This window comes from Lithobates pipiens, unplaced genomic scaffold (assembly GCF_037356315.1).
Source record: "Lithobates pipiens isolate NorthernLeopardFrog02 unplaced genomic scaffold, aLitPip1_a1.2 Scaffold_23, whole genome shotgun sequence".
Classification (NCBI taxonomy): domain Eukaryota; kingdom Metazoa; phylum Chordata; class Amphibia; order Anura; family Ranidae; genus Lithobates; species Lithobates pipiens.
This window is the reverse complement of record NW_027507785.1, coordinates 110,970,433-110,991,562: the sequence shown is the minus strand read 5'-3', so window position 1 is coordinate 110,991,562 and position 21,130 is coordinate 110,970,433. Positions and strand designations below refer to the sequence as shown.

General features: G+C 43.5%; 1 protein-coding gene across 3 annotated transcripts in view; it reads right to left on the bottom strand.

Annotated features, from left to right (window-relative positions):
• HDAC11 (histone deacetylase 11) overlaps window positions 1-17,483 on the bottom strand; it is a 46,193-nt gene extending 28,710 nt beyond the window's left edge. Inside the window, exons 1-6 of one of the 3 annotated variants that reach the window (XM_077452190.1) lie at window positions 17,354-17,483; window positions 17,069-17,178; window positions 9,307-9,455; window positions 7,734-7,834; window positions 3,099-3,215; window positions 1,379-1,421 (exon numbers count right to left, since the gene is read on the bottom strand). In XM_077452190.1, the coding sequence (XP_077308316.1) occupies window positions 1,379-1,421; window positions 3,099-3,215; window positions 7,734-7,834; window positions 9,307-9,455; window positions 17,069-17,070 (412 nt within the window). In that variant the 5' untranslated portion in view covers window positions 17,071-17,178; window positions 17,354-17,483. Of the gene's footprint in view, window positions 1-1,378; window positions 1,422-3,098; window positions 3,216-7,733; window positions 7,835-9,306; window positions 9,456-17,068; window positions 17,179-17,324 lie in introns of all 3 variants that reach the window. The other 2 variants (XM_077452189.1, XM_077452191.1) reach the window with 2 other exon arrangements.
• Window positions 17,484-21,130: the final 3,647 nt, after the last annotated feature.

Here is a 21,130-nt window from a genome sequence, read left to right as displayed (position 1 = left end):
ATAAAGCAATGCAGTACATAAGTTAGCACAAGGCAGACTGGTGTGACCAGTCCCTAAAAGTTAAATTGGACTTCTAGACCTTGGAAATTAAAGGGACATTTTAGCTGCTACAAATATTGTAGCGGCTAACTTTTAAAAATCAGGTATTTACCAGTGCCTGCAATCCAGAGCTATCTTTCTGTAGCTGGCTCTTCTTACCTCCACTGGTGTCTGGCACCTCCATCTTGAATTTGGGAATTGGCCGTGGCTGGAACCATAGCTGTCTCGCCACTGCACATGCTCAAGATTATGTGGCACTATGAATGGTCCTGCAGTGGCATGTCCCAGGAGGCTGTTGGGGAGGAGGGGGTGGAGCAAGTGGCATCATCCTTGACTCCCCCTCCCCACCAAAAAAAAACAAAAACTATAAATTGTTACGGCTGGGGGGTGGGGGGTCTCTGTGGTAGGGGTTCAGGGCTTGGGTACAGGCAGCCAAACCAACGGTACTTAACTTTTGGAGTGAAGTTCTGCTTTAACTACAGTTTAACTACAGTTTTCACTACTGATACCATGATACATCAAGCCCATACTTTCTGAAACTAAAAGTTCTTAATAAAATTAGGATCATGTCACATTAGAAATTCTTTTGCTGGTGACAACTCACCAATGAAAAATCTCTAAAGATGGCCATAGATGGATAGAATTTCAAACAAATATATCTAGGAAAGTTCTTGTATAAAAATCCTCAGAACATTCTTTTGTCATTCGAAAGATTTTGTTTGCGTTTAACATTTCATTTTGGAATGAATGGAGTTTACCAAATTAAAACCACATACACTGTTCAAAGTTTGTTCGAGAAATATTTTCCACCCTGCAGTCAAAAATAAGCTTCAATTTGATTAGAAAGATTAACTCTTAGAAACGTATTTTCCTAGGAATTTTTGTTTGAAATTAGCCGGTGTATGCCCAGCTTAAAGGATAAGTTCACCTTTTGTAACATGCTTCACCCATATTCAGGGTGTAACATGTTACATGCTACAAATGTGCTGGCCCCCGCACAAGTGATAATAATTATTATTTATCATTCTTTTTTTTAAAAAGGCCTCTCATGTTCTCAAATGGCATCACTTCTCACTGACTGAGCCATCACTCCATTGCTGCTCCCTCATTAGTTATCAAGATTTTGCCCTTTCATTGGGTAGAATAGCAGCTGCATCTCTGATTCAATCTACTGGCAGGGTGTTACCACCAGCAGAATTTTCGTTGTGACATGGTCCTTATGCAAACATATTGCAATCAATCGTTAATGAGTCCTATTTAGAACTGATTTTCTTTAAGTTATGAAAAATTGTTGTGTTAAGGAACAACTTATTTTTTAAAATGAAAATATTATACTTGCCAACATTAATTGCCCATCCTCTTTCAATGGCTAGTTTTCCAGCCTAAAAGAAAAATGTGCAGTTAGATGTAGGTGGGTATACTGGACTGATGTTCCTTTTACTCACTGGTGGTGATCTTAAAAAAAAAAAAAGACAATAAAAACTCCAGTTATGAACAAATAAAATAAATCACTGAGCATTGACTCATGAGCTTTTTTTTATGCTAAACATACATGGCTCAAATTTTGGCTATATTTAGCCTATCAGTCGAACAGTGACTGTATCCAATCACGTGCAGTCACAGTTCGGTTAATTAGTCAGCAGTGAGTGCTGTAGCTGCTTTAATACAATAGCTGGCAGGGGAGATTCCTCCATCCAAGCTATTCTTTATCGATGGAGGAATCTATTAATTTCTCTCATTCAGGCAAGGTTGTTGAACAAAAAAAAAAAACAAAGTGTGTATGGCTAGCTTACACCGCCTACCCCACTGCAGAGTCAGGAAGGTAACACCTATTTTGCCTGATCAGTTTTGCAGCCTCCTATGAAATCTTCACCACCAGCCTGTTCACAGGATAGTGAACAAACATGATCGCCTCTGTCCAGAAAGTAGTAAAGCTAAAATGAATAATCTTCCTGTCTGTACAAAATAACCGAGATGTGTAAATGACAAGGCTGAATAAAAAGAGTTGCAAATGCGTTAGCAAGTAAAATGCATACGTAAGCATATACTGTATTTCAAGTTTTTACATTTTTTTGTTCTTAGATTTTCTGCAGTGGCACTTTAAATGAAATTACAAAAATAAAGACTAACCTGCATACACACAACCTACAGTATGTTGTTCAAAAGTGTCACTTATACTGACTGCAGTAATTGAGGAGTTAAAATTAACTTGTCCTTGAAGTGGTTTGAGGCTTCCTCTGTGCTCGAATGACACATTCAGATGTAAAAGTGACACTAGTAGCTTACTCTGTTTAGATGGGCTATAACGTTTCCTGCTGTGAACTCTTCTCCTTTGGCATTTCCTCTCTTCTCTCTTTATATTCCTTTTCCCTGTACCCCTTCCACTCCCCCCTACCCCCCCCCCCCCCCTTAATTTTTTTTACCTTTTTTTGGTGAAAATAGTTGAAGGCTTTGGATGACAACATACATTTGATCATGACGAACCACAGAGGTTTTCTGATTGCTCTAGTTTTACAAGCATTTTTACTTGATGTCACCTGACATCACTGTATGCCATTTCCTGCCTCCAAAAGAATGTTAGTTCTAAATGATCTCTGTTACTTTGAGTTGTCATGACACATGTTTGTGCTTGTTATACTTTGCCTTTCTTCCTCCAATCATATGCAAGCAAAAATGCTGTTTAAAATTTTCCTTGAACCTGACCTAGTATTCTTTACAAAATGAAACTTCACCTCATTCACTAATGAGAATGAGTGCAACTGCACTTGCAAAGTGCACAGTTTATTTGCTGTTTTGTAAATAAACCACATATCAAATTGCATGTTATATTTGATTTTCAGTACCACTCCAGGTACCACACTGTACCAGTGCACACAAAGCCATGTACAGTTTCACATTAAAACCTGCAACTGCGGCTCTTCATCTAAAAAAAAAAAAAATTAGCCTAGCAAGTATTTGCCACAATATTGGCAGAGAGCTTAAACGTTATTTGTTGCTGCAGGAAACATCTTGACAGTTTTTTTCCCCATTTTTAAATATTTAATACTCAGTGTACATACCATTATTGTTCCACCCGTCTGAGTTCTCAGTGGTTTCAAAACTCTTCTTTGAACAAGGAAGTTGGGGAGGACGACGAGAGGTGGGATTTCTGTTATTGTAGCAACCACAAATGACCACTGGAGGTAAAAGAGGTGTAAGCATATTTAGCAAGATGAAAGAAAATACGAAAAGCTGCGCCAACAGGGAAAATGGTCTATGCCTAACTACCCAGAACATAAATTTTTTTAAAGGTTATAAATAATTAACACATTCATTATATATTGAAATAAAAAAATGACAATTAATGTGATTTCTTAATTGAAGAGTTCATAAAAAGTCCATAGACAATCCACAGTTGCGATCCTTTATGAGAACACCACGGTGGTTACACACACAAGAATGCGCACAATTGCCCGTCACCATGAAGTGAGTGCGCTTACCAGATGGAAGCTTAGTTAAAGCGTTGTATGTAAATCCTCAGTCTCCTCAATATATTCCTCCTTATAATGGATCAGCTAACCGTAGTGAAAAGCAGCATTCACATATAAGTATCTCATTCAGCGATCCCAAAAAGTGTTACCAATGGCTCCAGGGAAGAAAAGGAAACCAGCATAGTATAACACCGTTTGGAAATTTTATTTGAAAAATAATGCACTTACATGGGCATCGGTTCAGATACAGCATGCAGAGTAAAACATAAAAAGCCGGCCGGCATTCGGGAGCCCGTCCTCCCCTTCTACAACGTGATGGCGTCACTGCGTGCCTTCCCAGACGCGTTTCGTCATAAATGACGTCATTTATTTAGCAAGATACATTAATTTCTCTTATACACAGTTATCGATGGTAGATATTAAAAATAATATATTAAATACATACTATAGTATACTACATTCAATCTGGTAAATTAAATTGAAGCTTTCACCAAACCTTTTTTGTTTGTTTAGTTGGACAGCGTAGAAAAAACAGGTTTGCCAGTTTTTTTTGCACTGGGGAAAGATACTTGTGAGGATCTGCAGCTTCTGCTGACACCACACTCTAAAGGAGCTCAATTGCTGTTATGTTGCAGGTAGAACTGAGAATGTTTGTCAATGCTTCCACTGGTTTGCGGTGACAGGAATTAAAAGGAAGAACAACAGCATAAAATGTATTTGGCAAGATCACCAGATATGTGGACCTTTGAAATGCACGTAATATAAAAAAGTATGAATAATAAAAGTTAACTCAGACTTTAGAATTGATATTTGTAAAGTTCATACAAGTGCATAGTTGTATTGTGCCAAATGTAGGTGGTTTGAGTTTGGGACATTACACCTGTGCGCATGTGCTTTTTTACCCAAGTAGTGGCACATAGCTGTGCACAGCAGCCTTCACCCATTCAGGTCTATTGGCAGCTGTACACAGCAGCAGGGCATCCCATGCACTAAAATAGGCAGCATCTATACGGGCAAATGCGATTGTGTGCACGAGCCCTAAAACTGATCAAACTGAATATAAAACTAAGGAAACATAAGAAAAAACACAAGATGGAATTTAATAAAAATGTAGTAATATGAAATCGCGCCTAAAATTAAAGTGTTACTAAACCCACTAAAGTAAAACCTGTCTGCAGGCCCGGACTGGGACAAAAAATAGGCCTGGGCAGTTTAGATTGAACAGCCAACCTTTCCAGAGACTGGGGGGGTGGGGTGGGGTTTGGTAGACATTAGCGGGGGTGGCTGGTGTTGGTCCTCCACACTGTAATGTGCAGGGACACTGATATAAAGGGAACTGCACTAAAAAGGGACAGTCCCCTTTATATTATAGTGTTCCAGTCCTATTGTGGCCATGCCAGTACTGTCTGTCTCCTATTGTGTCCATGGCCCAGTGACACTGACCTGCTCTCTGGTGGTGCAGTGCAGCGTCGCTCTCTCTGGTGGTGCGGTGCAGCGTCGCTCTCTCTGGTGGTACGGTGCAGCATCGCTCTCTCTGGTGGTGCGGTGCAGCGTCGCTCTCTCTGGTGGTGCGGTGCAGCGTCGCTCTCTCTGGTGGTGCGGTGCAGCGTCGCTCTCTCTGGTGGTGCGGTGCAGCGTCGCTCTCTCTGGTGGGGCGGTGCAGCGTCGCTCTCTCTGGTGGGGCGGTGCAGCCTCGCTCTCTCTGTTGGTGCGGTGCAGCGTCGCTCTCTCTGGTGGTGCGGTGCAGCGTCGCTCTCTGGGGGTGCGGTGCAGCGTCGCTCTCTGGGGGTGCGGTGCAGCGTCGCTCTCTCTGATGGTGTGGTGCAGCGTCACGCTCTCTCTCTCTCTCTGGTTGTGCTGGGGCTATTAGTTCCCCCAGCACAGTCCTCTGTTTCATTTGCCATGTCTCCTGTAGTAGCTGCTACAAGCACTCCTCAGCTTGTTTCTGGGTTTTCTCTTTCACCCCAGCAGAGTGCATGCTGGGGACTGTAGTCTGCTCCCTGCTGAGACCAATGATGCCATGTATCTCTGGGACTACATTTCCCATGATGCCCCTCTAGTTTCTTCTGATTGGCCCTCTGTTTTGGCCAATGGGGAGGGAAAACGACCATACAGGAACGCCTTCTCTTCCCCTGCTGCCGACGTGAGAAGGGGAGGGAGAGCGAGGAGGGAATAGTGACAGCAGCAGCTTTCCCCACCGTGCAGACACCCATGGCTGGAGGAGGAGAGCGGAACTGTCAGCGTGGCGCTGAGGCTGAGCTGTGTGTGAGAGAGACACACAGCTCAGCCCATGCAGCCGCCAGTTCCGCATGACACAGGCACGGCCGTATGGCGGTAGGCGAGCGGCGGCCGTGGCCTGTGTTACCCAAGATCAGGCCGCGGCCGCCGCTTACCTCCCGTTGTGCGGCCTAATCATCAACAGGCCACGGGCGGCCCCGGCCCACCGGGCAAATGCCCGGTCTGCCCTATGGCCAGTCCGGGCCTGCCTGTCTGTATATGCAGAATAACATGCTTGTTCTACTCACTGTGGAACTTAAGGGGTTAATCATCTGTATTGTGTAAAAAGGCTTTGATCCTTTATGGACAGATCCTCCCCCTCCTGCAGGGTCACTCTTGGTAAGGCCATATAAGACAGTGAGGGTAGTACTGCTTAGAGGTCGACGATATATCGGCCGATATTTGCCGTTTTTTAATTAATCGGCATCGGCCGATTGTGCTGATAAAAAGGCCGATTTAGAACTACAGCTCGACTTGGAAAGACTTCTGTAATAGAAGTCAGTGTAAGTTGCCTGAGTCTTCATAGAAACAACTTTCCTCCTCTCTGGGCAGTCTGCCAAGAAAAGAACAAAAAGATACAATGTTTACACTTGAATGAATGAAATCATCTCAGTGTGTAGAAGTTCTCAGTTTAACCATTTAAAGACTAAATCTTTTCTGACACTTGTTGCTTACAAGTAAAAATCCTGTATTTTCTGCCAGAAAATCACTTAGACCCCCCAAAAATTATATATATTTTTTTTTTAGCAGAGATCCTAGGGAAAAAAATAGCGGTTGTTGCAATATTTTGTGTCACACGGCATTTGCACAGAGGTCTTTCAAATGCATTTTTTTGGGAAAAAAATACACTATTTAAAAAAAAAAAAATTTAAAAACAGTAAAGTTAGCCCATTTTTTTTTTCGTCCAAAAGTTTTGACTACCTGTTTTTATTTAATATATAATAAATCATACATACAAATAAACTGATTGGAGGTTTGTTTTGTTTAATAAATGTTTAAATGTAAGAAATTTTCTGTATCAGGCGTTGATGGTAAAACGCTGCAAGTTTTAGCGGCTCTTTACCATCATTTTAGCGGCGCTATTTGGCTGCTAGTGGGGCACATAAAACCCAGCTAGCGGCCAAGGAAGAGGTTAAATGCACCGTGAAGCACCGCTGCCAAATCGCATTGCATGCGCTTCGGCAGTGGTGCCCATTCATATCAATGGGCAGGAGTGGTGGAGGAGCGGTATACACCACTCCAAACGTGCTGCTTGCAGGACTTTTTTTAAGATCCTGCCAGCGCATTGCCTTAGTGTCGCCTGACAAGTCGCGCTCCGTTCTGTACTATGGAACCGTTCTAATAGGAGCGACTTAAGTCGCTCCGACTTAGAAAAAGGTTCCTGTACTATTTTTGGGGCGACTTCAGGCGACTTGCATTGACTTCTATACAGTCGTCGTTTTGCAAGTCGCTGCTGAAGTCGTGTGCAGGTCGCGTCTGTGAGTCGCGCTGCAAGTCGTGTCGCCCCTGTGTGAACGGGCACTCAGAGTGAAAGCACTCTGTCTTTCACACAGACTGCAGGGGAGCCATTTTGCAGGCACTTTACAGGTGGTATTTTTAGCCCAAAAGCGCCTGAAAAATGTCCCAGTGGGAAAGGTGTGTTAGATTTTATGAGATCAAAAGGGATTAAAAAATAAATAAAAAAATCGGCATCATATATCGGCTATCGGCCGCCATGATTTCTAAATATCGGCATCGGCCAGAGAAAAACCCATATCGGTCGACCTCTAGTACTGCTGCACATGCTCAGTTTGGTCTCGGGTGAACTTTTTTCATATTACTGGGTTTAGTAACTTTAATGGTGCAAAAGAGTAATGATAAAAACAGGAATAAAATATTAAAAGAAGTCTGCATACTCATTATAGGTATCTTAAAAGCCATACAGGACATATGTAAAATTAACCATACCTTTAGTTTGTTTAAGTAGCGTCTAGTATGCACAACTAGTAAATCTTCTTCTGTTGCTTCCATAGCCATCACAATAGTGTCATTTGTAATTAGCTTTTCTTCTGAAAAGTAAAGTGTAATATATCAGAGACTGGCTAAAAAGTACCACTCACTGGATAAACAAACAGTACAAATATTTAAAAGCAAATAGTAATATGTGTTATGTAAGTCAATTACATACTGTACATCTTAGGCTCCCTTCATACGGAGTAGCGTCTGCTATGATCAGCAGAGGACCTGTGAGCAGACTATTGGTTGAATGGAGCCAAATAGAACAGATGTCACATCCGTGCCCCTTCACTTTTTGCTTTGTGCACTCCTGTCAGTTCTATGGGTGGCCGGGTGTAAAAGGACTCGGCTGTTTGTTTAAATCAGCCAACATCTGATCTGGTCCACAAAATGGAAAAGGACCCAGAGGTAGGTGGATGTAAATGGACAAAAGTCCATTTTTATCAGCATGTCCATAATGCTGAATGGATCTTCTGATCAGGTCTGCTTGAACAACTGACAGGCAGACCTGATTGGATTTCCCGTGTGAAAAGCTCTCATAAAGATATACAGCAAACCGGTAGCAATACGAACATATTTACCTGTATTATTTGTAATTTTGTGTGTACATGGGACAGCCAGATTATCTGCATTATATACATAGGGGTTGATTTACTAAAGGCAAATAGGCTGTGCACTCTGCAGGAGTGGTTGCTCCAGAGCTTAGTAAATGAGCAGAACGTCTGCTGACTTAAATCACGCAATCATGTGCAAGCAAAAACGCAGTTTTTTTTTTTCCCTGAATGTGATTGGGTATTCTTTGCAAAGTCGACCTTTACCTCATTTACTAAGCTCTGCAGCAACTGCAGAGGGCAATGGCACTTTGCAAAGTGAACAGTCTATTTGCCTTTAGTAAAAAATAACCAGGAGGTAGAGTTTTTCAGCAAAAGAGACGAGCAAAGGCTGTTTTGCCAAAAATCGCTGTAATTTTTTTGTCAGCAGTGTAAACTGCAGAGTTTATTTGCAGGATATCTTTGCTCTATTCTTGGCATGCTAATGTAACTTCTATGTACAAGTACAAATAAGTAAGATCATCTGAGGTTGTCCAATGGCTAAAGAGAATCACCACAGAACCTGAAAAAAGTGGTGGTGTACAGTATATGGTAGCAGTGGGGTATAAAGCCATGGCAGGATCCTTGACCAGTTATCACTGGAGAACAACACAGTGGGAGGTAGGTGTAATGTGCAAGTATATTGTGCATACTTGCACATTATGGCAAGAGCTCATCTCCACCAATGAGAGTTTTGGTCTGCTTTAGGCCCCACGGGTGGACCAATCGGGACTGCCTGTCAGTTTCTCAGGCAAACCTGATCAGACTCTCCATTGTCCTCTATGGAGTAGTAAGTCTAAACAGACATCTAAGGGAAAGGGACCTTAGACAGAGGCAAAGTCATTATGATTATCCCCTATGAGCTCTGTTTAGTGGCCATTTAACAATTATATATAGTTATGTTTTTCAATGATTATTTTAGAAATTGAAATTACCTCTGAGAAAATTTATCACTTTGCCCCATTTCCCGGAGTCAAATGGATGAAGTTTTTCAAGACCAATAAATGTAATGTTGTAGTTGCTGGAATAAACAATTGGCCAACAAGTTGCAGGAAAGTCTTTATATAGCTGTGTAGCATGAGGCCTATAAGAAAGAATGGCAAAGTTTTTCAAATGTAGATAAAACAGACAATTTTAAGTGGAGTCACCTATGCTGTCTATGAGCTGGCAGATACTAAGTCACCAAACCTTGCTTTGCGTTATGATTAACCTCATCACTGTGTCGTGGAGCCCACTGAAGACTGTCTTTGCTAAAGCCCTGTGGGATGGGCAAAACGCGTCGTTGTAGATTCTGGTTCCTTAGGAACGTCCCGTCTGGCGAGCGGTGGTACGCATGCGAGGTTGCCACAGAACTAAGCGAGTTCCTGGAGCGAGCGGACTGCCCCATATTAGGATGCTTAAAACATGCGATTTAAATTCTGGAACATTGCAAGTGTGTTTTATCCCTTATCTTAACAAAACTTACTACACTACATGGACTCTCCTTTATGCATGAGCCATAAGCACATAGGAAGATACAAAAGAAGTGTCATCTCCCTGTTCACCTACCTAAGCCTGATAGACCCCCATGCAGTACTGCTAAGGGGTCCATACCATCTGGTGAGTTAAAGCACAAAGGGGGTGTGTGGAGCACTGATTACCGGGTGATATCTTTGGAGCACTACAGCACTTTACATTATTTTCTTTGCACAGGAGCACGTTTGGAAGAATTTCTACATGGACTTTCACTGGCTACATGCCTGTCAGTTAACATTTGATTTGTGATTGTATTTTAAATGCGTTTGAGATTCAAATTTTATGGTGCATGCACATTAATTGCACTTCAATTTTGTTACCGTTTGCGTTGTGGTTTATATATTGTTAGTGTTATTTACAGGAGCAACAGGAGAAGTATATAGGCACAACTAGATCTAGCACAGGTGGATTTTTTTAGAGAGTTTAGATGTTTTTGAATATAATATATATTTTATATATCCATCTGTGTGGTCAGCCACATGTAGCCGATAAAGTCCGATCTATATAGGCGGAGTTTAAATAATTGCAGCCCGCAATCTTTTCTGAAATTCCAATTTTTTTTAGACACAGACCTAACAGTAGGTCAATCCTGTCACTTCCTATACCCCATAAATTGAGGTATTTCAGGAAGAGTCTTTCACTTTATTGTGCTTACTTTCTCCCAGATAGCTTAGCTCCCTGGTGCCCAACCTGCAGCCAACGTGCAGCCTGCAGACACTAATCTGTGTTTCCCTTTAGCTCTGTTAAAGCGGTGACCTTTAACAATCCTATGTAACGTTTCTCTATTCTTTGACTGCCAGTCTGACCATCTCCTGTATCATATCAACAGTCTTTGGTTAGTTCTTGTATCATGTCTGCAGACTCTGAACATCTCCTGTATCGTGTCCGCCATCTGTCCATCTCTTGTATTATATCTACAGTCCCTGACCATCTTGTGTATCATGTTCACAGTCTGACCATCTCCTGTATTATGTCCACCATCTCAGACCATCTCTTGTACTATGTCCATAGTCTTATACTGACTATATCCTGTGTGCATGCTGTCTCTGATAAAGAATATTCACAGAATTTTATTTGCGACCCTTTGGTGAGGACAATGGCTTAGCTTAAAAGGAGAAGAATGGCTAAAGACATTTTAGGCATATTTTTATGGATCACATTAGTGCAGTTCATGCTCCTGTGATCCATTTTCAGCCAACAGTGGGCTTCAGAAGCTTCATGTCTTTCACTAAGCTCTGGGGGAAATTCCCTTTCAAATTGCAACTTTCATTGCAAAGTGAACAGTATTTGCCTTTAGTAAATTAATCCCAGCATGTCACTCAACCTTTTAGTATCCACCTAAAACTGAAATATTTACAGGCATACCCCACTTTTAAGTAGACAATGGGGTTTAATTACTAAAGCTAGAAAGTGTAAAATCAGGCTCACTGCTGCATAGAAACCAATGAGCTTCTAACCCCAGCTTGTTCAATTAAGCTTTGGTAATAAAACCTGGAAGCTCATTGGTTTCTATGCAGAAGTGAGCCTGATTTTGCACTTTCCAGCTTTAGTAAATAAACCCCATTGTGTACATAAAAGTGGGGTATGCCTGTATTTAAGATGATACAGTAGATAAGGGTTGAAGTAGACTAAAAGTCAACATTCATTGTACCTTGAAGTGATTTTCCTATAAAAATAACAAACATGTTATACTTACCTGCTCTGTTGTAGGGGATTTGCACAGAGCAGCCCGGATCCTCCTCTTTTTGGGTCCCTCTTCTGTGATCCAGGCCACTCCTTCCTGTTCAGTGCCCCCACAGCAAGTAGCTTCTCCATTCAGACACTGAGCCCCGACTCAGCTCCGCCCCATCTCTCCTCTGATTGGCTAACTGACTTTGATTGACAGTAGCGGGAGCCAATGGTGCCGCTGATGTGTCTCAGCCAATCAGGAAGGAAATTCTCAGACACTCGTGGACATCATGGACATCGTGGACTCGTGGACATCGCTGGACAGAGAGGGACCTCAGGTAAGTGTTAGGGGGAGCCGAGGGGGCTGCTGCACACAGAAGGCTTTTTATCTTAATGCATAGAATGCATTAAGATAAAAAAAACTTCTGCCTTTACAACCCCTTTAAGCCTCCGCACAACATAGCCAAAACGGCAACTTAATTAAAAAGTTCCTCACATTGAGATGATAAATATAAAGAAATCTGATGCCTAGCACTTCTGGGTAGGATTTTTCCTAGGCATTCCTCATGCATCTACTGGTGTCAGGCTTCCAAGATGCATCTGGAAGGCCAAGGTGAGCTTTTGATGAGGTCTTGCTGAGGAACTCTTGCCAGAGTAAGAATTTCTTGCACAGTTTTGACTATGGTGTGATGATGAATCCCAGGTTTAAAAACCTATGGGGGAGGACTGGAGGATCTTAGAGGCTACTTCAAAAGAAACGTACTGTGACTGCTATGACCATGCATATTCTGAAGATATCAAATTATGTTTGTGGCTTGGAATTGGAAGATTATACAATGTACAGAGGGACCCATGGAATTGTAGAGGCATGGATACTTTTTTACCTTTGAATTTTGCATATTATTGTGACCAGCATCTTGATTCCTCTTTCCTTCTATGAAAACAGAAGTAACCTAAATTTGCCTCCCTCTGAGCAGCATCTCTCCTCCTTCACTATATGCTAATCAGCAATCTGAATCCCCTTACTATCAATACCTTTACCAGAAGCTTTTATCACCACTCTTCTCTCTGTATACTGACCAACAATCTAAATCCTTTTTTCCGCTCTATGCGCTGAACAATCAGTCTGCGCCCCATCTAGTTTTAAGCTGGCCATACATTATACAATGAACTTGTGCAATTTTCCTTTAGATTTACCAAAACCATATAATATGAGGTCAAACCTAAACACTTTCAATTTGTATTTAATCAGGCAGGCCTCTGCACTACATAGTTGAAGGTAAATCTAAAGGAAATGGAATATGAAAAAATTATATGATACATGGCCTGCCTTACTCTACACTGGCTAGTATACTAAATTCCATCTCTATAACACTCTAAAAACTGACCAGAAGCTATTATCCCCACCTCCTCTTTGTATACTGACCAATAGTCATCACCCTCTACACATTAACCATCAATCGGAATGTCCTCTCTTTTCTCTACACAGACCAGTAGCCTATATCCTCTCTCTTCTCTATTCACTAATCAGCAGTCTGAGAATCTCCTCTCCTCTCTTTACACTGATCAGAAGCTTGTATACCCTCTCACTGATCGGCAGGCTGAATCTACTTCCCTTCTCTATACATTGACCTGATGGCTGTATCCCCTCTCTTCTATGTTTACTGCTCCGTAGTATGAATCTCCTCTCCTTCACGCCATACATTGGGCAAAAGCCTGTATCCCCTCCTATCTTCACTAGTTGGCAGTCTGAATCTCCATTACTTTCCTCCATACACCTGCACCCCTCTCTTCTCTACTTACCAATCAGCAGTCTGGATCTCTTCTCCTTATACACTGGCCAGAACCATGTACCCCCTCTATTCTCTATTCGTTGATGAGTATCTGAGTTTCCTCTCCTTTTCTCCATACACTGACCAGAAGTCTGCACCTGCTCTCTTCTCTACACACACAGATCAGCAGTCTCAATCTCCCCTCCTCTCCAAACACTAACCAAAAGCCTGTATCCCCTCTTTTCTATATACACTGATCAGCAGTCTGATCAAAGCCAAAAAAAAGCAGCTGTAAAAATGTCCAGTGTGCATTAGGCCTAAGTTGGTTTTAAGAGGAGTTTTTCAGCTGTAGAAACATTTTAACTCTGATAAAAGCTTTAAAATGCTGAAAAATGCAGATATTCAGGATTTATCAGCGTTTTTGAGCCATAAGATTTTGTGGGAGTATAGTTTTGCACAAAAAAAAAAAAAGCTAGAAAAACACTACAGCAAAAATCACTGAAAAACTCATTCTACAGCTACAGGCTTTTTTTCCCATAATGTCCAGTTTGCAGGAGGCCTTATACACTGACCAGCAGCACGATGCCCCTTCTCTTCTATATTCACTGATTGGTACTCTGAATCTCCTCTCCTTCACTCCATACACTGGCCTCATGCAAACTAGACGTTATAAAAAAGCCAGCGTTTAGCTTTTTTTTTTTTTTAGCAAAACTATACTCCCATAGAAGCTGATGGCTCAAAAATGCTGTTAAACAGAATAGCTGCTTCTTTCAGCGTTTAGCTGTTTTCAGCTTTTCTCAGAGTTAGAGCTGTTTTACAAAAATTCCTCTCAAAACCCACTTCTGGGTTTTTTTTCCAGCCAGAAAACTCCCCCGTCAAAAACTGCTGATAACAGCCTATGTGTGCATGGACACACTGGATAACATGCCAGGGAGTTTATTGGCTGCAGAAAAAAACATAAGGCCTAATACTGTATACCAGGGGTCTCTAAACTTTCTAAACAAATGGCCAGTTTAATATCCTTCAGACTTTAGAAGGAACGAACTGTGGTCATCAGGAGTAAAATATATCCTGGCATCAGTGAGAGTAAACAATTAATCTTTGGTATTAGCGGTGAAATAGCATGCTATTGCTGGTGTCAGTGGGCTGAATAGTGCCCCATCATTGGTATCAGTGGGATTAGTAGTGCCCAGAGCCAGTACACATGGTGGGCGAGAGTGGCAGGTGCCCTGGGCGGAGTGTGAGAGAGGGCGGATTTCCCCCCCCACCTCCCTCTGCTCGCTGATTCTGGGCGCAGTTTGCCATCTTCAACTTGGGCACCAAATGGCCTTGTCCCAGCACTGGTAGTGACCCATAATTGGTTTCAGAGGAAGGAATATTGTACCATCATTGGTGTCAGTGGGTTTAATAGTGCCCCATTGTTAGTGTCAATGGAAGAAATAATGCCCCATTATTGGTATCAGAGGGAGGAATAGTGTCATGTATCAGTGGAAGGAAAAGTTCCCCAAGGGCCGGTGTCTTGTCAAATAGCGTCCTCCATCAGATAGTGTCCCCTGCGTATTGCGCATGCGCAGTACACAGGAACACAGATTCCGAAAATTGCCGAGGATGAACGGCGCCTGCGCCGTGAGTCCAGGTTCTATCCCCACTATCCAAGTGGACATAGAGTTAGAATAAAAAAGAGCCGCTTGGATGGTGGGGCTACCACCTCCACTCACGGCGCAGGCGCCGTTCAGCTTCGGAGATTTTCCGAAGCTTCGCCTGCTCCGTACTGCGCATGCGCAGTACGGAGCGGACACCATTTGATGGGCGGACTCTATTAGGCAGAACACCGGATAAAGGTAAGCAAAGGGCTGCAGTTTGGAGACCCCTGCTGTATACCCTCTCACTCTTCTATTCACTGATTCTATTCACTGATCGGCAGTCTGCATCTCCTCCTCTTCTCGCTATACATTGACATGAAGGTTGCATCCCCTCTTTTCTATGTTCACTAATCCATAGTCTGAATCTCCTCTCCTTCATGCCATACACTAGTCAGCAGTCTGAATCTCCTTTGCTTTCCTCCATACACTTTCCAAAAGCCTGTATCCCCTCTTTTCTATCTTTACCAATCAGCAGTCTGAATCTCTTATCCTTCCTATACACTGACCAGAGAAGCATGTGTCTCCTCTCTTCTCTATTCACTGATGAGCAGATTGCATCTCCTCTCCTTCTCCCTATACACTAACCAGAAGCCTGTTTCATCTCTCTTCAATACTCTGCAGTTCTCTCCCCAATTACACTGACCAGAAGCCTGTATCCCCTCACTTCTCTGTTCACTGATGAGTAGTCTGAATCTCTTCTCCTATCCATAGACTGGCCAGAAGCCTGCACCCCCTCTTTTAACTTTACATACTGATCAGCAGTCTAATCTCCTCTCCTGTTCCTCAAACACTGACCAAAAGCCTATATCCCCTCATCCTATATTAACTAGTCAGCAGTCTGAATCTCCTTTCCTCCATGCACTGGCCAGTTGCCTGCACCCCTCAATTCTGTATTCACCAGTCTGAACCTCTTCTCCCTATACACTGACCAGAAACCTCTATCCCCTCTCTTTATTGATGAGCAGTCTGAATCTCCTCTCCAGAAGTCTGCATCCTCTTCTCCACACACACACCGATCAGCAGTCTGAATCAGTGGTGGTGCGTCCATTAAGGGCGCACGGATGCCGCCCCCCTGTCACACCACCCTCCTCTGTGTAGATTGGATAGATTCATGCATAGCATGATTCTATCCATGGCCGCTGTAGCCACCCCCTAGTCAGGCGTCCAGACCAATTTCAGACACTAGCACCTGAATTCCACCGGCGGGGGTGTTTTTTTGAAGCACCCGATTAGAGTCATAGGCTTTAAAAAACTGCGGACTTGGGGCAAAATCATTGCGCTCGCAGTCTACCCAGGTGTGTTAGAAAAGCAAATGAATATTTGCTTTTTTAACACTGAACTGCCTCTCAGCCAATCAGGAGGCGCGGATCTAATATCCTTCACCTGATTGGCTGAAGGCACAGGCGCTTTGATTGGATGTCTAGTGGAATGGAAGAACGGGAGGACAGAGCACCCTGGAGTATGCAGGCGCCTTTGCCTGGCCGGCTGCATGTCCCACAGCTTGCCGCCATCACCCGTTGCCTGACCCGCCACTAGGATGGGGTAAGTGCCGGGCAGATGGCGAGTGGGGGGGGGGGGGTCACAGTGGCTGCATATGATGGGGCAGAGTGGCTGCAATCTATTTTTTTTTTTTTCAGTATTTTTCTGAATTTTTCAGTTTGCTTGCACCCCTCCCCCCAAAATTTTGAGCACCAGCCACCACTGGTTTGAATCTGACCTCCTTCTCTCTGAACATTGACCAAAAGCCTGTATCTCCTCTTTATATACACGGATCAGCAGTCTAAATCCCTTGTCTACTGACCAGAAGCCTGCATCTCTACTCTTCCTTATACACTGATGAGCAGCACAAGTCTCCTCTCCTTCCACTAATCAGCATTCTGAATCTCTTCCTATTCTCTATGCCTAATACAGTAGTCCGAGTACGCTTTTGTTCTCTGTTTACTGATCTGCAGCTTAATCCTTCTCATACTCTCTATAGTGAGGCGGCTGCACCCATGCTGCTTGTAAGTCTAAACAATGCATATCCCCCTCTATATGTACTGACAAACTGCAGCCTTTTTGCTCCTGTACACAATTTGTTGGCCCCCATGGTTACTCACATGTTTTCTTCCGCAGGGCCGGGTCACTTTTCAGGAAGCCAGAATGACAGATGACGTCAAGCAAAGGAGGTTCTCGTGCACTTGTCACCGTGACATCATAGGAAACAGCTCTAGTGTGAAACAAACAGAGCATGCAGAATGACAAGATTATTTCTCTGGAGTGCAAAGACCATCCCCAACAAACCCCCTCCTTCATAATCTATATATGAGAAGAACAGGAATCTCAAACAGAAACATGTTATACAGTGTTACATACCCCAGCAGGCTAAACGAATCCTCGGTTACCTTGTCTGGAAGGGAGGAAAGAGGAAGTAGGCTGTGTTTGAGGAGTGGCTTCAGGTAGAAAGAACAGGAATGGCAGAAATAAAAAGAAAGATGGAAATCACATGTCTGCTCTTGTACCAGTGATCTGTGTCATTTACTCTTTTCACACTGATGCTTTAGGGCCAGTTCCACACACGTTCACACCATAGACACGCAGTCCGGATGTGTTCCAGATGCTTTTCTGAATGCGCGTTATTGACACGCTCCAGTGCGTTTTTGATGCAGTCCAGTGCTTCCCCAGCCTGTCCAACTCCCCCCCCCCCCTTCCTTTTTTCTTAAAGTGGAGTTCCACCCTAAAGAAAAAAATATTAATTTATGTGCATAAATTTTATTTTTATTTTTTACTCACCTCTAAATGCCTGTTGCTAGGGGGTCCCTCGTAGTCTGCCTGCTTCAACGCCTGGGCTCTTGACGTCACTTCCCTCAGCACAGGAAGGGAGATCATCTCTGCCCCTCCCTCTTGTCAATCATCCGGGACACGTTTCAGTTCCCAGATGATTGCGTGGCCAATCACGGCACGTGGCGCCGCTCGTGCATGCGCAGTGGGTGCCCGGCTGTGAAGCCACAGCTGGGCGCCCGCAGTTGCAATGCCGGCGCTGCTGAGCAGAGGGGGAGACTAGTGGGGCTTCAATCCCCCGCATTGCTGGACCCTGGGACAGGTAAGTGTCCGATTTTCAAAAGTCAGCAGCTGCAGTATTTGTAGCTGCTGACTTTTATTTTTTATTTTTTTTAGCGGAACACCGCTTTAAAGTATAAGTAAAGGTTTGTTTAAAAAAAAGTCATACTTACCTCCTCTGTGCAGTTGGTTTTGCACAAGTGGCCCCGATCCTCCTCTTCTGGGGTCCCTCATCGGCGCTCCTAGCTCCTCCTCATCTTTAGTGCCCCACTAAAGAGCCGCTCTCCCTCGGGCACTCGTGCGGGCGCGCTCCCGTGTCCTGCTGCTGCAGCCATTGACACAGACAGCCAATGGGCAATGGCTGCACTGCTATCAATCTATCCCATCAGAACCCGAGACACAGGCTGGAGCTGGTGTGATCTTCCCTATCACTGGAAAGACCTGTTTTGGTAAGTAAAAGGGGGGCTCTGGGTGGCTGTTGCATTACAGGAGATTTTTCACCTTAATGCATAGAATGCATAAGGTGAAAAACCTTGAGGGTTTACAACCCCTTTAACCTCAAGGGCCAGCTCATACCATAGAAACGCAGTCCGAATGCATTCCAGATGCTTTTCTGAAAGCGCGTTTGATGCAGTCCAGTGCCCCCCCCCCCCCCCCTTCTTTTTTCTTAACCTTAAAAAGGACATGTGTGTCCAATGCATTTTTGGTGTGTTCAGGTGCATTTTTAATGCTTTTTACAGCGTTCCAGTAGGAACCAGTGCAGGAAAAATGCAGCATGTTCTACTTTTTTTTCCTGGAACTGGAACGCACTAGAACTGCATGAACTATGCCATTAAAAACCATATAACCTACTTTCCATGCGTTTTTGATGCAGAAAAAAAAATGCACTGGACTGCATGTGGTGTGAACTGGCTTAGTGTTTGGAGCAGGACTTTTGACAAAGCATAATTACCTACATTTCCCTTGGGATGCACAATTATAAGTTTTCCCATATGAGACCTCTGTTTTGGTGGCAACTGTTTAAGATGGGAATTTGCCTGAAAGTGGAGTACCAGCCATTTCTGTGTTTATTAAAAATCAGCAGCTACAAAAAGTGTATCTGGTGACTTTTAATAAGCACACACTCACCTGTCCCATGGTCCAGAGATTCTGCTGCTCTAAGCCTCTGTTCTCTCCCCCACCTCTCCCTGGCATCAGTGGCATAGCTAGCATATCAGGCATTTTTTTGCACCCCCCAAGAAAAATGGTATGTGGCAATATTGCATCGCCACGCCAAAATTGTGCGTGTGGTCAGATTGCATCAACAGTGGGAGGGGCTCAGAAGGCCATATGCTTGAATGACTGTGCCACAAGCGAGTATGTAGCAGACAGTACAAACTTCAGTGCATTCAGTTTAATAAAATAAAACTGTTCTATATCCTTTACTACACACAGCTAACCTTAAAGTAATGTTGAAGTCTTGTTTTTTTAAAATAACAAACATTTTATACTTACCTGCTCTGTTTAATGGTTTTGCTCAGAGCAGCCCTACAACTCTTCTTCTCAGCTCCCTCTCGCTGGCGCCCCTGGCCCCTCCCTTCTGGGTACCCCTACAGCAAGCAACTTGCTATGGGGGCATCTAAGCAGGCACACTCCCACCCACTCTGTCTCCCAATTGGCTTACTGACTGTTATTGACACCAGTGGGTGCAAATGGCTCCCACTGCTACCAAAAGCCAATCAGGAGAGCCAAGGATCTCGTGGACACCGCTGGATCGGGAGGGGGCTCAGTTATGAATTAGGTGGGGCTGGGGGGACTGCTGCACACAGGTTTTTTACCTGCATGCATTGAGAGAATGCATGCAGGTAAAAAACCTTGTGCCTTTACAACCACTTTAACAAAGCATGTGCTGTACTTAGAATGCAGTAGTCAGGAGTACAAGATGTAAAAAACACAGTGAGGGAAATTTATGAAAACTGGCGCAGTCAGAATCTGGAACAGTTGTGCATGACAACCAATCAGCTTCTATCTTCAGCTTTAAAAATGAAAGCTATAAGCTGATTGGTTGCTATGCACAGCTGCTCCAAATTCTGTCTGCTCTAGTTTTGACAGGTCCTGTATGCTGAGCCACTTTTTGCTGCATTCACCAGAGAGCTTCACCTATAGAAGTGGGTGTACAGATCCGAATGCAGACACTGAGTTTGGATGCATGCATCCCTTCCTGTATGCGTGTAAAATTTTGACATTCGACTATGTCCATGCAGCAGATGTGGCCAATTGACTTTGACTGGACTGCCTGCATAGGGATGCACAAAACACCAAGTATCCCCACGTGGTACACAACCATCACACTGGGAATGGGCGCATATGCCCCATGTGAATGAGGCCTACTTGTCATGTGAGATAGCAGGAAAGAGGAGATGTTGGGTATGTGAATTCATACTTACTTAGGTAGATGCTACACCTGCCCCCCACCGGCTCTAAGACTGAGAAACGAGCAATCATACTGATCATTTAGTTCTCAGTGCGCCCTGAGCAAAGAGTTGGTGGCTGTCAGTCTCTGGCTCTCATGTCAGCTGACCTCACAGAGCCGGTCCAGGCTGGAGAAAGATCGCAACCATATGGTCAGGAATCGCTCACATGCCTAAACTGGGGTTACCACCTTTTTTAAGTCAACCCCGAACACTTTAGTGGTGCAATGCAAATTTATTTATTTTTTACAGTATAAACTATACATACATTTTATAGTATAAACTATACATGTATTTTACGATTAAATAACATTTCTAATCATATAAAGTTAACCACAAGAGTCCCATTTATATCTGAATCCTCAGAGTTCCCCTTCTACATCTGAATCCGCAGAGTTCCCCTTCTACATCTGAATCCACAGGTTCCCCATTTATATCTGAATCCGCAGAGTTCCCCTTTCACGTCTGAATCCACAGAGTTCCCCTTTCACATCTGAATCCACAGAGTTCCCCTTTCACGTCTGAATCCACAGAGTTTCCCTTTTACATCTGAATCCACAGAGTTCCCCTTTCACGTCTGAATCCACAGAGTTCCCCTTTCACGTCTGAATCCACAGAGTTCCCCTTTCACGTCTGAATCCACAGAGTTCCCCTTTCACTTCTGAATCCACA